This window comes from Alternaria postmessia (genome assembly GCF_024291825.1).
Source record: "Alternaria postmessia strain BMP 2775 chromosome Unknown scaffold_43, whole genome shotgun sequence".
In the NCBI taxonomy this organism is placed as follows: Eukaryota; Fungi; Ascomycota; class Dothideomycetes; order Pleosporales; family Pleosporaceae; genus Alternaria; species Alternaria postmessia.
In genome coordinates this window covers 19,653-33,891 of record NW_026260116.1, presented here as the reverse complement: position 1 = coordinate 33,891, position 14,239 = coordinate 19,653, and the positions used below count along the sequence as shown (strand labels likewise).

Sequence of the window (14,239 nt, the reverse complement as noted above, 5' to 3'; positions counted from 1 at the left end):
TCAGAGGTAGCTGTCCGCATCAAGGCTGTCAAGAAGGTGGGCAGAAAAGACTGACACGGGCTGAATCAAGCGGGCAGAGCTAGGCTGCAGTACGCCTTGAGCAGGCTATATTGATAGCCAGGACACACGCTTCTTGGTGACAATACAACCTACCTCGCTCAGATTGTTCCATTTCAAGACAGCGCCATTACGATTAGGACTGCCTGAACAGTCACGACCCAACCTGTCCTATATTGTTCCAGCCTTGAGAACCCAATTTTTTATATACACCGCAGCATATTGAAGTGTTGCGACTATGGCGAAGAATGACTTTCCAAAGAATTCTTGTGTATCCAGTACATTCAAGGTCGATGCTCAAGTCTGGTACTGGCTGGAAGGTTCGTAGTCTTTTGGCATCTGTTGTTGAACATCAAAGCTAACCATACCAGAATACTGGCAGAAAGGGACTATCTTGGAGATTACTGGGACAACTGAGAATGGCAGAAAGTATGTAGTTGAGCGTGACGATGCGCCAGGCTATCCAGAATCGTTCGGGGTCGAGGACTTGTTGTTACGTACTTGAAAGGCAGTCAGGTTGCGATGTATTGTGTTAGGAGTCTGGCAGATGTGCAATGCGATGATGCACGACTCGAATTTTGCATGCACTGTTTTGCGATCAAACACGTGTCGAGGACGTGTTCATAGAAGTCAATAAGGGATTTAGTCGTGCTCTAGGAACGATATGCTGTTTGCTTGTGGCTTTGGGCTGTGTGCTAGATGGGCAACTGAATTATTGAGTCGGGTGGCGCAACTCCGATGTGCCGCCGCGTGGACGTCATTGGGGGTGTAACAACACCAAAGCTCAGGCACGAAACAGTGCTTCCACGAACACAAGTCCCTGTAGACAACACTACCCACCGCGTGTTCCTGACGGCGGAGACGCAGTCGGGAAAGGTCCGTCCAGCTCTCAAGTGGAGCTGCTAAACCTCCACTCGCTCAATCAACCTCCAAGTCCAATCATTCCCTGCATTCGACTCCCCGTCCCTGCGTGAGCTACCAAGCTGTCGCCGCGATCGCGCCGCGCTCCTCGCACTACTACCCGCCGCTTGCACGATACGGTTCCACTCTTTCGCAACATGGCTGTCCTGGACCAGTTCGAGGAGTTTCCGATAAGACGAGCTGCCACCCACCCAGCTGCGGTAACGCAATATATCCGCTGTCCCTTCTCTAGGGCACGCCTGCATCTGATTCTACCTCAAGATGATGGTGACCACCTGTCGGAAGACTCGCCCCGGTCTCTGGTCTCAACTATGCTCCAGCCCGAGGTCGGTCCTGTACCTGAACAGCTCCTGAAAGCTTTGTAGGTATGCCAGTCCGCTTGGCGGTCGCAAATGTACTAACGATAGCCCCACAGACTTGAGGAGCTAGTCAAACGATCTTCTCTTCGTACACCCTCGATTTCCATCTCCGAACGACGTCCTCGACCTACGCTCCACATTGATCCACTTGTTGCCGCTAGCGGCTCGGGCGCTATACCCTCATCGTCCACGCCGAGCATTTCGTCCAAATGCAACCGCCGCAACGAGCTCGAGCCATACTCTCCAACGCCCTCGACATCGAGCGTCGCCTCGATTCACGATGATCAGCATACTTTTTACCAATATCACAAGCGTTGAGCTTCGTGCAGCGTACTGCGAATACCCTTATACCGGCAAGAGGATCTGCATCTAGTTTACGGGTGGGCATTACGTGGAAACAAGATGGCATGCAGCATCAGAGCATACATCGGCGCTTGGGTCAGGGCATATATTGGGCAGGTATACGGCATCCATTGGGCGGGCGCACGGCATATTTCGCGCGCTTCGAGCGCCTCTAGCATCTGTTTCTACGCGTGTGCTAGCATCCATTTCATTTCTCCTGTACACACTTTTCTACAACTTATTAGTAGTTCATGGAATGCAAATATCTACCATTCTTGCTGTTCTTTGCGCTTACTCACTCCCCAAACTGGCATTGGGTCCTTCTTATCGCGCTGTCATGTACGGACCGACAAGCAATCATTGTCGACACTGCATTACATAACGGCGATACTGTGATACGCAAGACTAAGGCTACACTCCTAGCATCCAGGCTATCATCACAAGAACACCGAAGCCAAGTATATGATACCAAAACTCTCTCGTCCCTTCCTGCAGCCATCTAGTCCACTGGGAGTGCTTCTCGAAGCGAGGTGATTTACCAAATTCCTTCTCGAGCTCAAAAGCTTCCTTTGTATCCTTCTCAAGCTCTACAGCTTTCTTTGTCTTCCTCTTCGCTCTGAGTGCCTCGATCAATAGTTCAGCACAACGGTCCGTCAAAACATTCTGAACTCCAAGAGAAGCGCGAGTAACCTTTACCAGCTCTTCCAACGACTCCCTAGCGCTCTCAAGATCCCCAGGGTTCCTTCGCTTGAGCCTGATCTCAGCAAGTCTAGATTGTATATCCCAGGCTTTGTGTTCGCAAGCATACTCACCTCCTTCAGAACATGAACGCAAGACTCTCTCGAAGATCATCTCGGCAGTGTCTAAGTTCTCCTTGCTGCCAAGCCTCACCAATATCTTCGCTTCGTCCTCCTCAATCTCAAAGTTCAACGTATCGTCCGTGGAAAACCATTGTTGCACAGCGATCTTTGAGCAGATACAGGCATCGTGTGCAGCTTTCCAACTGCGCCTCGCCATCCTCTTCTTGTCGTTGAAGTCGTGTTTCTGCCCGTGAGCGAAGTTCAGTAAGCACTCCTCCCGTTTTGCTCGGATTGCAAGTCTACGCAGCTCCTGTTCGTCTTTTGAACTATGCGAAGCACCTATAGGCTGCGGCAGCACTGCTTCGTGGTTTTTGACCTTTACCCCGATATTCGAAACACTTTTGAACCTAGTCCAGGCTTTGTCGAATTGTTTGCTCTCCCCGAACACGCGTATCATTTCTAGTTCTAACTCCCACGCACGTATTTCCCTCCCTGCCCACACCACTGTGTCATCGCCGCTTGCAATCTTCCGCTGCAAACAATCAATCAGCTTTTCTGCTTCTTTGAAGTAATGGAGTTCACGCGACTTTTCGTCTTTCGCTCGAAGGCGATAAGCCTTCGCTAGAAGTTTGCCAAGCTGGAAGTATACACTACGTCGGCGCCTCAGCTTTTTCTCATCAATCTCCAGTTGTTTCTTATCCGTGCTTCGGATGTCCTCCTCCTTTTCATCTTCGTGTGACCTTTGAAGGCCGTCCAGTTTGAAGTGTCTCTTGGTAAACTCTAGAACCACGACAGCAGTCTCAACGTGGCCTTCGTGCAAGAGAACATCTGAGAACATCAGGACCGCCTGAACAGCTCGATCATATAGTGGGAAATCAATCTGCTCTGGAACAGTTTTGACATATTCGACGAAACTGTTGAAATGTGGTATGAGAATGTCCTTAAAACTGGCAAATGGCTTTTGTTCTCTCGAAGCTTTGCGCTTCCTCTTTTTCTGTTCCTTTCTCTTTCTAGAATCGTAGCTTCTGTACAGCATAGACAGGATTTTGTTGTACCGTTCAAGCTTGCGGGTCGGCGTCTCGTTGATCTCCATCCACGTCCGCACAGCTAGGTGTACAGTTTTGTCGACCAAGTACACCGAGTGTTTGGGATCTTTATTTTGTTTGCGAATGAAGCAGCAAGCAAGCAACTTCTCCAGCCAATCTTCTACTCGCCGATAGTCTTTTTGATCGTACTCCACTTGAATGAGCTTTAGATCGAGCCCTACCTCGTTGTCGAACAAACAGAGCAACAACAGAAGTCTTAGTTCATCGGACCGCTCGTTCTCCTCTCGTAGAGAGGTTCCTATGGTAGGAATGAGCAGATGCTCGGCAAAGCTTGGCAGAAGTCGTTCCATTTCCTCATATTTTCTCTTCTTGAGGATGTCATACATATCGCTGCACGTCAGCTGCCTATCATTCATGTATCGCGATATTCGTCGTATCATCTCCGGCCAGTTGAACTCTTCTAAGAGTCGTGTGGCGTTTTTACTACTATTTTCAAAGAGTGTGTTGTCGACATATGTTCGGAATAGCTTCATGGCTGTCGAACTGTCAGGGGACTGCATCTCGATGTAGGCCCGTCGCTGCTCCCAAACCACCAGATCTTTGACCAGGAGATAGTTTCGCGTGGTAAACAAGATCTGGCCATTCGTACGGGGTAAGAAGGGTCCGATGACTCGGGTTTCCCAATCATGATCAAGTCCGTCAACAACCATCAACCATTTTTTTGTGGATTTACGCTCAAGACGACGCTTTACAGACTCCCAGAGCTTTTCCTGTGGGCGAAGTCCTGCATTGTCGGCATCAAACTTGGCTGCGATGGCTGCGTATGAGTCGTGGAAATCTTCGATGTTATGCGCGCTTACCCAGAAGACATTCTTCTCTGGAGGAGACTTTTGCTGATACTGCTTGCTAGCACGATCAGCATGATGAAGGGCAACCAGTGATTTCCTATATAAGATCAGTTGAGTCCAGGATAGTCAGCAGACGGCAACCTGTTGTACGCACCCAACACCTCGCAATCCAACGAGCGCTAAGAAATCCGTTTTCTCAAATCGTTGACGTATGTCTTCAAGAACTCCATCCATTCCGAATATACGATCGCCAGTTCCAGGTGTGGGAAGGGTCGACACAAAGCGCTCAGCAGCACATGCTCTCTTCTCTCTTTCAGTCGTCTTATCATCGTACCATCCATGTTCCAATAAAATTCTGCGGTACCTTCCATCCTTTCTAGAATCTTCCCTGGCTCGAGCCATTGGTTTGTGTTTCAGCTCCAGGTCCGCAGATCTCGCTTTTTGAATCACTCGGCCAAGATGATCCAAAGTTTCTTCTTTCGTTCTCATAGGATCTGTGATCGTGTAGAGATCGACTGCCACTTCCCATGAGAAGATTCGAGTTTCGCGTGGCTCCAACATCGCTGCTATGAGATCAAGGAGTTCTTGGAGCTCCTTGGACTCCTTACATTTGTCCTTGAGCTGGGCTATCCAGGTAGTAATCTGAGGACGACACTTGCTGAAAGCATGGTCCAACATGTTCGTGCTACCATTGGCACGGAGTCCTTCGAATTCTTTTAGCCCTTTAGGGCTCCATCTGTATTCCAGTACGGTGGCTAGGAGAAGGAATATACAACCCAGCGACCAGACATCGTGTGACCGACCGTGATTCTCATCTTCTGACGTATCAACGGAGAACTCTTCTGGCGCCCAATAGAGGGTAGTTTCCCAACTCCGAGTGGCTGTGTCATCGATCGTCTTGAGGTTCGAAGTGCCAAAGTCACAAATTTTCCAGGCCAGCTTCCCTTCCGAGTGGAACTTCAGGATGTTCTTCGGCTTGATATCCCCGTGATATCCGATATGCTCACCGATCTGTTGATGAATGTAAGCCAGTCCGGAAATCAGTCCTCGCATAGAATCGAATATGTGGTTCTTGAAGCTTTGGGTGTCCCATAAATCGGAGTAGGTCTCTTCTATGTAGTCTGGTTCACGATCCAACCATACTTGCATGTCCATGTCCGCTCGTGGCGACAGCAAATACAAACATTTTGTCATGTCCTCTGGCTTCGTGGGTTGCTCTAAGCCAGCAGTAAAGCTAGCGATCAATGGTGATATGTTGCCGTGTTGGCGGCGTCTTAAGAACGTCATCTCTTTCATTATTCTTTTCATGTCGTCCTGACGCTGATCGTTCTCGCGTATCCTCTTGTACACAACTTCGACGATCTGCTTGGATTAGCAACGATAATACTAGGATACCAAATCCTAGACGGCGATGCTTACTATATCACGGTCATCCAAGCCCTTAAGGTAACCTTTCTCGAACACCACTCGATGCACTTGTCCGGATGCACCAGACCCAATCCTTGTAGAGGATGTCTGGAACGGAAACTTGAAGAATTTTGGGTCGAAATCGAGGTGAACGTTCGGCGAAAGCACTGCAGGAAATACCCATTGGGTTTTGTAGACTTTCTCCGCTACTGCACATAACGGGGGGATTTTCTGCAACCTCTCTATTGTGCAGTAAGGTTTGCTCGCGGCGGCATCTGCATTATTGAAAAGCGAACGGTCATCCTCCACGGGCCGTTGTCCGTACAAGCCTGCTATCAGGCCGTCCTGGTCGATCAGAAGGAGGATCGCGAAAATCTTCGTTGCGCGTTTCTCGATAAAATTTACGAGGTCCTGTAGTTCCTGCGGAGATTGTGGAGATGTACTCAGTTGCACCTGGCGCGTGAGTCTCTCTGTAGTGAACAGTTTTTGAACAAAATCGTTCGAGATGTAGCCTCCTCTGTGAACCAGTTTATTGCGTCGCATCGCTTTTTCCCTTTGATCTTCTAAGGCTCGCCTAAGATCAATAGTGAGCTTCTTACTATCCATGGAGATATTACGTCGTTGAACTTCAGCAACGTCGAGTAGGAGGTTGGGTGCGAGTCGACGACCATCACAGCTGCGCAGCCCCCCTGTCTGCGTTTGTCGACACCTTTGGTTTGAATGTGCTGTTCTGTTGTAATGCTGCGGTCGACAAGCGGAAGTTGTTGGGTGAAGTTGTGAAAGAGGTACACAAGGCTGAGGGATGCACAAGAAATCTGCAGAACCTACCAACAGGAGTAGAAACCTCATATAACCACTCTGCGCGCGCGCGTGATCGAGGGAAGAAGAGCCTCGCGAATACGGAAATGAACGCCACCGCGTGGAGGATAGCCCTCAAGGCGCTTTGGCTATGTAAGATTAGCGCTTTAACTAGGGACTGCTGCGAGTATTGATTTCAGCCTCGTGAGGTATGCCGATGCCCGTACACTTTGTTTTCCTCCTATTTTCTTTTACTAGATAGCGAAGCAGGTGTCGCTAATAACGTCTGTACGGATCTCAACTTCTCGGGACGGCACGAGTCGCCCGTTCGTATCTACGCCTGTGGAAACATGAACGCAAGAATGAGGGAATTCGAAGGCAGACGCGGGCGAAATGCATGTGGGCACATATCATCGAGACATATGATGGCACACCACAGCACAAAGTACGTGTATCTAAGAGGCCTGCAGGTAAGCGCGCAGGCCTCTGCTAAGCCTATTGGACGCAAGGAGAGCTATGCAAGAGAAACATCGGTGGTTGGATTACCGAAGAGGGTGCAGAGCTTACGATAATTGGATGGCTTTCAAGCCACAAGCCAAAAAGCAGGCAGAGGGTGTTGTGCTGAATCCCGGGTGGCTTTGAAGTTCGTGAACGTCCTGCGCAGAAAGATGGCCTCTCTTCCGGGCGTCCGACCTTCTCAGCCTTGCGCATCAATACGGTCTGACCGTCGCTTCACGCCCCAAATATTTGGACAGGCACGCATTCGAAACCTTTCGGGCACAATATCATGCTTCACGAAAGCCAGAATTACCAATGCCGTATGATCATGGGAGCACAACGCCACCACCTACGACTTGATGTCGAGCCTTTGTCTCAGCCGCAGTTTTAACTTGGTGGCAACTGCATCATCGCCCCACCACTAGTCCTCTTGTTTACACCTAGAGGCAATCACCAGCAACATTAAGGTAGGAGAAATTGATCGCATTGCCGTGTTTACTGCTTCACTTCGAGTTTGCACAATTCTAGCTATTGTGTCGCTCTATAGTGTCGTGTGGTAGAGGTGCGACAGATGTGTAGGTGGTGGGGCATTTGCCGAACACGAGCACGTTAATCATCCTACATAGTATGATCAATCGATAGATTCCGCAAGCGAAATCTTGAGTAATATAGCTCGACGCGTCAAATAACAACATAGGCGCTGAAATTGTTTGCTGGTTACGGATGATTGAGTTTTTGCTATCCGATCCTGCATTGTATCGATGTTTTCCAACCAAAGCTCACATCTAGGACTAACTCAGCTTCGGCAACTACGTCAATCACAGTAGTTCGTAATTCGTCAACCGACTGGCAGCGTGCGTCTTATTGTTTACGTGAGAACGTTCAACACTGCTATTGCTGTCACTCAAACTGACAGACTCTCAGGCTTCCGTCAAAGACCTCATGAAAGGGTCGTGCCCATCCTTTTAGCTTCTCCACTTCCATCGAGCGATATCTCCGATTCAAAAGCGAACCCATCCCTCACTAACCGAGAGCGATCTTAGCTCACACCATGTGTCTTGTACTAGAAGCCAGAGTTTTGGGTAACGTCTTGCGCTCGAAGTCTATATGTATGTGTAAATCTACGACCGTCGAACACTATTCGAGGATCTAGAAACCGGCCTTCGTTTTGGAGCTCGGTGCTTTATGTTACTGATCATTTGCTTGAACCCCAACCTTGTTTCAGGCTTGATGAAAGATGCTTCAAGTACCGACGACGATCAAAGACATAGCGGGTGAGCTCTTCAGATATAGGGCGTTTACTACCCTATTGAGGAGGAAAGAGCCGGATCATTGATAGGGCCATGGCAGCGATGTTCGTGTTAGATTTGCTGGTCTTCTCTGCATTAAGAGTGCTACAAGTTGACCAGAGGAAATGTTGTGGTCACCATTTATGTTGTCATTGCCAGCCGCTTTCGCCTTCTCCGCTACATCTACAGCTACGTCGTTGCGCATTTCTACACTCACTCTCACTCTCATCAGTCGTGACGCACCCACCCGCACGTACCACCAGTCCTTCGCAGTCTTTCTGCCTTGGCCAGTTCACGGTATAATCGACTCTCTTCCTGGCCGCGTTACCAGTCAGTCCACCTCCACCCACTTTGAGTTGAATGTCCACGAGTATGATTGTCTTCTACTTCCTACAACTCGCAGCCCTTGCGGTCGCAATCGCCATCAGCGACCCTCAACTCAATTTCGGTCCTTTCTGCGGCACTCCTTCTCCAGTTTACGATAACGGTACCAAAGCCACTAGTTGGGAGCAGTACTTCGAAGAGCTCGAAAAGACCTCTGGTCAGAATGGTCAGGGCGCCACTGACGCCTGGAATGCTAACCCCGGACCAATTCCTTGGCCGCGCAACTCGGAGAACAAGGTCGTCATCCCGTACTGCTTCACGCAGGAGTGGGATCGCAAAAACATCCGCCATATCACCGAGGGTGGTATGGATAAATGGATCGAGTATGTAAAAGCCCAGTTGATATGAGGTGCGATGACTCTCTAACGCCTTTTCTTTAGGTATCTTGGTGGTACCGCAGGTAAAGACTCCGGCCATGCTATCAGCTTCAAAGAGCGCCTAGATAGCGAGGGAAAGCCAATGTACTGCGCACCCGTAAAGAAGTATCGCGATGGCTGGAACGCAGGTATACCCTATGACACAGTGGCGATCGAGTTCATGGATGGCGGTGGCTGGGGTGGTTCCGTTGGATTGACGCAAAACGGCAAGCCCTGGCAGAATCTCGTCAGGCTTTCTGATGGCTTCACGCTTGGTGGTGTCCTGCATGAACTTGGCCACGTACTAGGTATGACGTCCTCTGCGAAGACTGCGGATGGTAATACTTACAGTTACTAGGTCAGGCGCATGAACACAACCGCGAAGATCGCGACACTTATGTCAAAGTCCAGTACAAGCAACTTGCCGACTGGGAGGACGCAAGTAGCACCCACATGTAAAGAAAGCTCTCTCACATGCTAACATTACCAATGCAGTGTTGGACTCGCGCCCGCCAGAAGGAAGGCGACCGCATCACCGAAGATGGCCTTTGCCTCTCCATGTACCGCGCTCTGAAGTATCAATGCACTTGCGCCTCCTTCATCAAGAACATGGTCGAGCCTGGTTGGCCGATCAAAGCAAATTCCGGGTACGACCTCGAAAGCATCATGCACTATCCTAGCATGAGTGGGTACGCGAAGCCAGACTGTAACAACGATGGCGAAGACTGTCCTGTTCAGCAGTATATCGATCGGAATGATCATGGAAAGGGGACTACGCTATTGAATCGTGCGACTAAGCCGAGTCAGATGGATATCATGTGGGTCAAGAGGACCTATCCTTGGGATGTGCAGTCCTAAAGGTTGGGTGTGAAGAGATGATCATTGCGAGGCGTCTAGGCGCCGTTGAGATGCTGCATGATGGCCAGCATGATCATTGAGTGAAGACAGCCTCGTGAGGTGTTACTAGCTTCCGTACCGGAATAGTGGGATTCATAGATCTAGGGTCTAGATCGCCCTCTACAATAAAGATGCGCAGATGGATTTCCGAGCTAGACCCTTCTTCATCTTGCAAAAGACTCACTCTCTACTAACTAATCCCCTTTAGTATCACTCTTCCAATACCTTATCCGGGCAAACCACTTGATGGGCCCATCTTCTCATCCAATATCTTACGTCGACTACGAAGTCCACGCCACTGATGCACATATCCTTCCCGACGTTTCTATAGAAGCAAGTCTATTGGTCTTCCGGTCCGGCCTCGTACCCGTTACCCGGTCACCCATTGACGCCACACCGCGGTCTCGATCCTTCAATCGTGGTTCGTCCCGCGCGTGCAGTATGCGAGCTATATTGGTGGACCCTGAAGGCGAATCATTGGACCGGCTGATGTCGTGCAGCAGGTGTGGCTTACATTGACTTCGAACAAGCTCCTGTCAGAAAACCATATCTGCCTGGTGGGAACTCGCTATGTCAGTGGCTTACGGACTTTCGCGATGATGGGTCATGGGTTGGTCAGTGCGATTGGTCGTTACTACTGCTGTGCTGCACACGGCGATGTCCGCGCGTAAGGAGTGACCAGTGTGAAATATGTGGAAGGAAGAACTGCGCATTGAATCTTGATGATCTCGTACGAAACGAGATGAGTGATTGTGAAATGTGGAGGCAACATCGCTCGAGACGGATGAAAAGAGCGTCTGGAAAGGTATATAAGATGCTTGCATCTGCTTTTGTTCATCCAGATCATCCTCTCCCACTCAGCGCAACAATACACGTCGACTACCATCATGCTATTCTCCACCTCTATCATTCTTCTACTCTCTTCATCCGCGTTCGCCGCACCCGCCAACCTCCTTCCTCGCGCCACTGCTCAATGCGGTCAATACCAATCCCAAGCCTCCGGTCCATACACGCTTTACACCAATGGTTGGGGCTGGTCTTCTGGAACCGGATCTCAATGTTCGCAGATCGACAGTCTGACAGGTAACACTCTGGCCTACTCAACAACGTGGTCCTGGTCTGGCACACCCAACCAGGTGAAGAGCTACACGAACGTCGAGACGACTTTCACGAAGAAGCAGCTAAGTGCTTACACAAGCATGCCGACGGTATGGAAGTGGAGCTATACTGGAACGGATCTGCGGGTCAACGGTATGCTCCTCGCGCACTCTTCCTGATTTCCTTCACGCGACTAAAAGCTAATATGGATGTTATATCTTGTAGTCGCTTATGACACCTTCCTCGGCGCATCAGCCAGTGGCGCCAATCTCTTCGAAGTCATGGTCTGGCTTGGTGTATTCGGCGGTGTATCACCCTTGTCTTCGAATGGATATCCCTTCACACCTATTGCCACCGTAACTGCTGGTGGCACGATCTTCGACCTTGCGTACGGTCTAAATGGCTCCGTCAAAGTATACAGCTTCGTGGCTCGAGGGGGCGCTGCCACTAACTTCAGCGCTGACTTGGTAAGTTGTTCGCGTGGATGCAGTGGAGTTTGTTGGAGACGCTGACTTTTGCGATGCAGAATCTGTTTTTCAAGTACTTGGTAACCAACTACGCAAATAACGGGTTTACGAATAGCTTGTACTTACAGACTGTGCAGGCGGGAACGGAGGTGTTTACAGGTAGTAACGCGAAGTTGACCACCAGTGCGTACTCTATCGCCATCACTTAGACTGTGGAGTACTTTGTATCAACCGGGGTTAGATTGGGTCCTCGCACTTGACGGCTGATCGCTATTTGGTCGCCATTTTGAGTATGCCGATGACTTGAAAGCCTCACTTCTAGAAGCTCCTTTCCGTTCATCGTAACAGCCTTGTGGCGTTGGAACATCGTAACAAGTAGCAATGATCATTTTGTTTCCACGAGGAAGTAGTTTAACATCATCCGGTTGAGACATGAGGACGCAAGGTGGACAAGGCAACGCCTTCGCAAAGGTGCACAGCTCAGCTTTTGCTTACGTTATGGAACCATTCATATTATCAACAATCACGAGCTTGGACTTTTGTTTAAGGGAGCACTCCGACCTTGACCCACGCATCATTAACAGCCTTCTGTACCGACTCATCGTCGAATTTCTCTCCGGCGACATCCACTGTGGCTCTCGCGAAAGTCTTGAAATCGCAGTTGGGTTCAATTTTACCTGAAATCATGGTCTCGTACCACACCTTGCCAGCCTTTTTCCACGAAAACCCACCAAGAGATTTCGCTGCCAGATAGAAGGCATGATTCGGGATCCCAGAGTTGATGTGAACGCCTCCATTATCATCAGGTCCTGTGTAGAGATTGTCCAGGTGCTTTGGCTGCGGGTCAGTTCCGAAGATAGGGTCATCTGTATATGCTTTCCCAGCCTTAAAAGTTCGTAGCGCAGAACCTGTAAACGCGACAGGGAAGAGTGTCTGACCGAGAATCCAATCTGCATCGTCCACACTCTGCTTCATATGGCATTGCTCGACCATGGAACCAAACACATCGGCACAAGATTCATTCAAGGCCCCTGACTGCCCTTTATACACAAGCGGTGAGGAGAACTGGACGAAGCCATGGCTCAGTTCGTGGGCGATGACATCCAGCGAGTCGGTGAGGAAGTCAAAGGTGATGTGGTCGCCATCGCCGAAAACCATTTGCTGCGCTTCACCATCCCAGAAGGCATTGTTGTATCCTTTTGGCGTGCTTCTCGGTCTGTAATGGACGCTGCCAATAAGATGCAACCCTTCACCGTCAAGGGAGTTGCGCTTGAAGATCTCCGAAAAAAAGTCATGCGTAATTTTGAATCCGTCGTAGACATTGGTGACTTGGCGGTCCTCAGTGCGGTCATCTCCTTCTGATCTAACAAGAACCCCAGGGAGATTGTCGGTTCTGTTGCAATCATAGATCTTTCTTTGCATGGGGCCTGGCTGTGTAGCTCCTGCTGTCGCCAGAGTTTGCTGGATTACTTGGAGTCAGCAATTGTGCGAAGAACGCATTTAGTGGTGAAGCCTCTTCCAGCATCTGGAGGACCAACCTGAGTTCTAGCGCACAGCTCATGGCGTTGAGTGGCATAGGACATTCCATGTTCAAGTGTATGTTTGCAAGCAGTACGAGAATTTTCTCCGACATGATCAGATTTGGCGATGGCAGAGTCGGCTATGGCCGAGAGAATGTATGGAGGTACAAATCCGCAGATAGGATACTGCTGGACCTTTTCCATGATGAAGGTTGAGTAGGAAGTCGAAAGATGAAGTCTTTTCAGTAAGAATAAAGAATTGAAGGATTTGATCGTCTCTGGATGAAGGAGAACGACGCTATGGCTTAGGATAGCAGGACTTATATGTTACAGTTCTTGGAAAGCTTGGATGTGTGATGCAGTGTAGACAGGGATCAGCTCTCAACTCTCGTATGAGTATTGTAGTGGGTATTTCCAGCTCAGCTCACTGCATGTCGCTTCAGCACTACATGTTTGGCGATGCACGATCTGAGATACCTCCAACTTCTAACCCCGCACAAGGTATGTGCACTTCAACCAACAAGGCGTTCGCCTGTCAGCAAAGCTGAAGGGCATAATGGAAAGTGTATCAATGGCATGATCAAGCCATCATGTTGCTACCTAGGGAAGGTTTCAGCTCTACCAGTATTGCTTTTCAAGACATTGAGGGGAACACCCCGCATCGGCGAACCAACCAACGGGCTTGATTTGACGAGTTGCAGATACCACACAACACCATCTTTTGCATGAACAAATGCAAACATACCTACACGCTTGAGCACTAACGGAGAATGCTCAGCTTTCGCATTTTTAGCTGCGCTTGGCTCGCCTGGCGAAACTCTATATTGCTTGGCCAAACCTTGGGTGTTAAAATCTGAGGCACGTAAGCTAAGGAAATAGCGGATCCACGTGACCGTCTGAATGGGATACTTCTACTCTGTTGTGCTTTCAGTGTCTCTTTATCTTGTATGGGTTTAATCCTCAGGACGTCACTTACTGGCCCACAACGAAACGAAAGTGTTAGGTCTAACCAAGAAGTTGAAATGGGGGGAAATGTCGGCGGCCCACAGAATACTACCAACGCTTTTTCCATCCTATCGGTCGTCAATGTTTTCACCTGATGTCGGAAACAGAATGCTGCTAGAGTTCACCACATACCTGGGCAACACATCA

The 14,239-nt window shown here is 49.5% G+C and overlaps 3 protein-coding genes across 3 annotated transcripts; 1 reads left to right on the top strand and 2 right to left on the bottom strand.

Moving 5' to 3' along the window:
• Window positions 1-2,090: 2,090 nt before the first annotated feature.
• On the bottom strand, window positions 2,091-6,386 carry J4E82_006903 (uncharacterized protein; the record flags this gene model as incomplete). The annotated part of the gene is made up of 3 exons (XM_051733154.1): window positions 2,091-4,470; window positions 4,528-5,735; window positions 5,793-6,386. The coding sequence occupies 3 exons, from the start codon at window positions 6,384-6,386 to the stop codon at window positions 2,091-2,093; spliced, it is 4,182 nt and encodes a 1,393-aa protein (XP_051587038.1).
• Window positions 6,387-8,725: 2,339 nt separating this feature from the next.
• Window positions 8,726-11,776, top strand: J4E82_006902 (uncharacterized protein; the record flags this gene model as incomplete). Its single annotated transcript, XM_051733153.1, has 7 exons — window positions 8,726-9,072; window positions 9,130-9,406; window positions 9,464-9,547; window positions 9,601-9,951; window positions 10,845-11,253; window positions 11,326-11,567; window positions 11,627-11,776. The coding sequence occupies 7 exons, from the start codon at window positions 8,726-8,728 to the stop codon at window positions 11,774-11,776; spliced, it is 1,860 nt and encodes a 619-aa protein (XP_051587037.1).
• Window positions 11,777-12,110: 334 nt separating this feature from the next.
• Window positions 12,111-13,128, bottom strand: J4E82_006901 (uncharacterized protein; the record flags this gene model as incomplete). Its single annotated transcript, XM_051733152.1, has 2 exons — window positions 12,111-13,012; window positions 13,122-13,128. The coding sequence occupies 2 exons, from the start codon at window positions 13,126-13,128 to the stop codon at window positions 12,111-12,113; spliced, it is 909 nt and encodes a 302-aa protein (XP_051587036.1).
• Window positions 13,129-14,239: the final 1,111 nt, after the last annotated feature.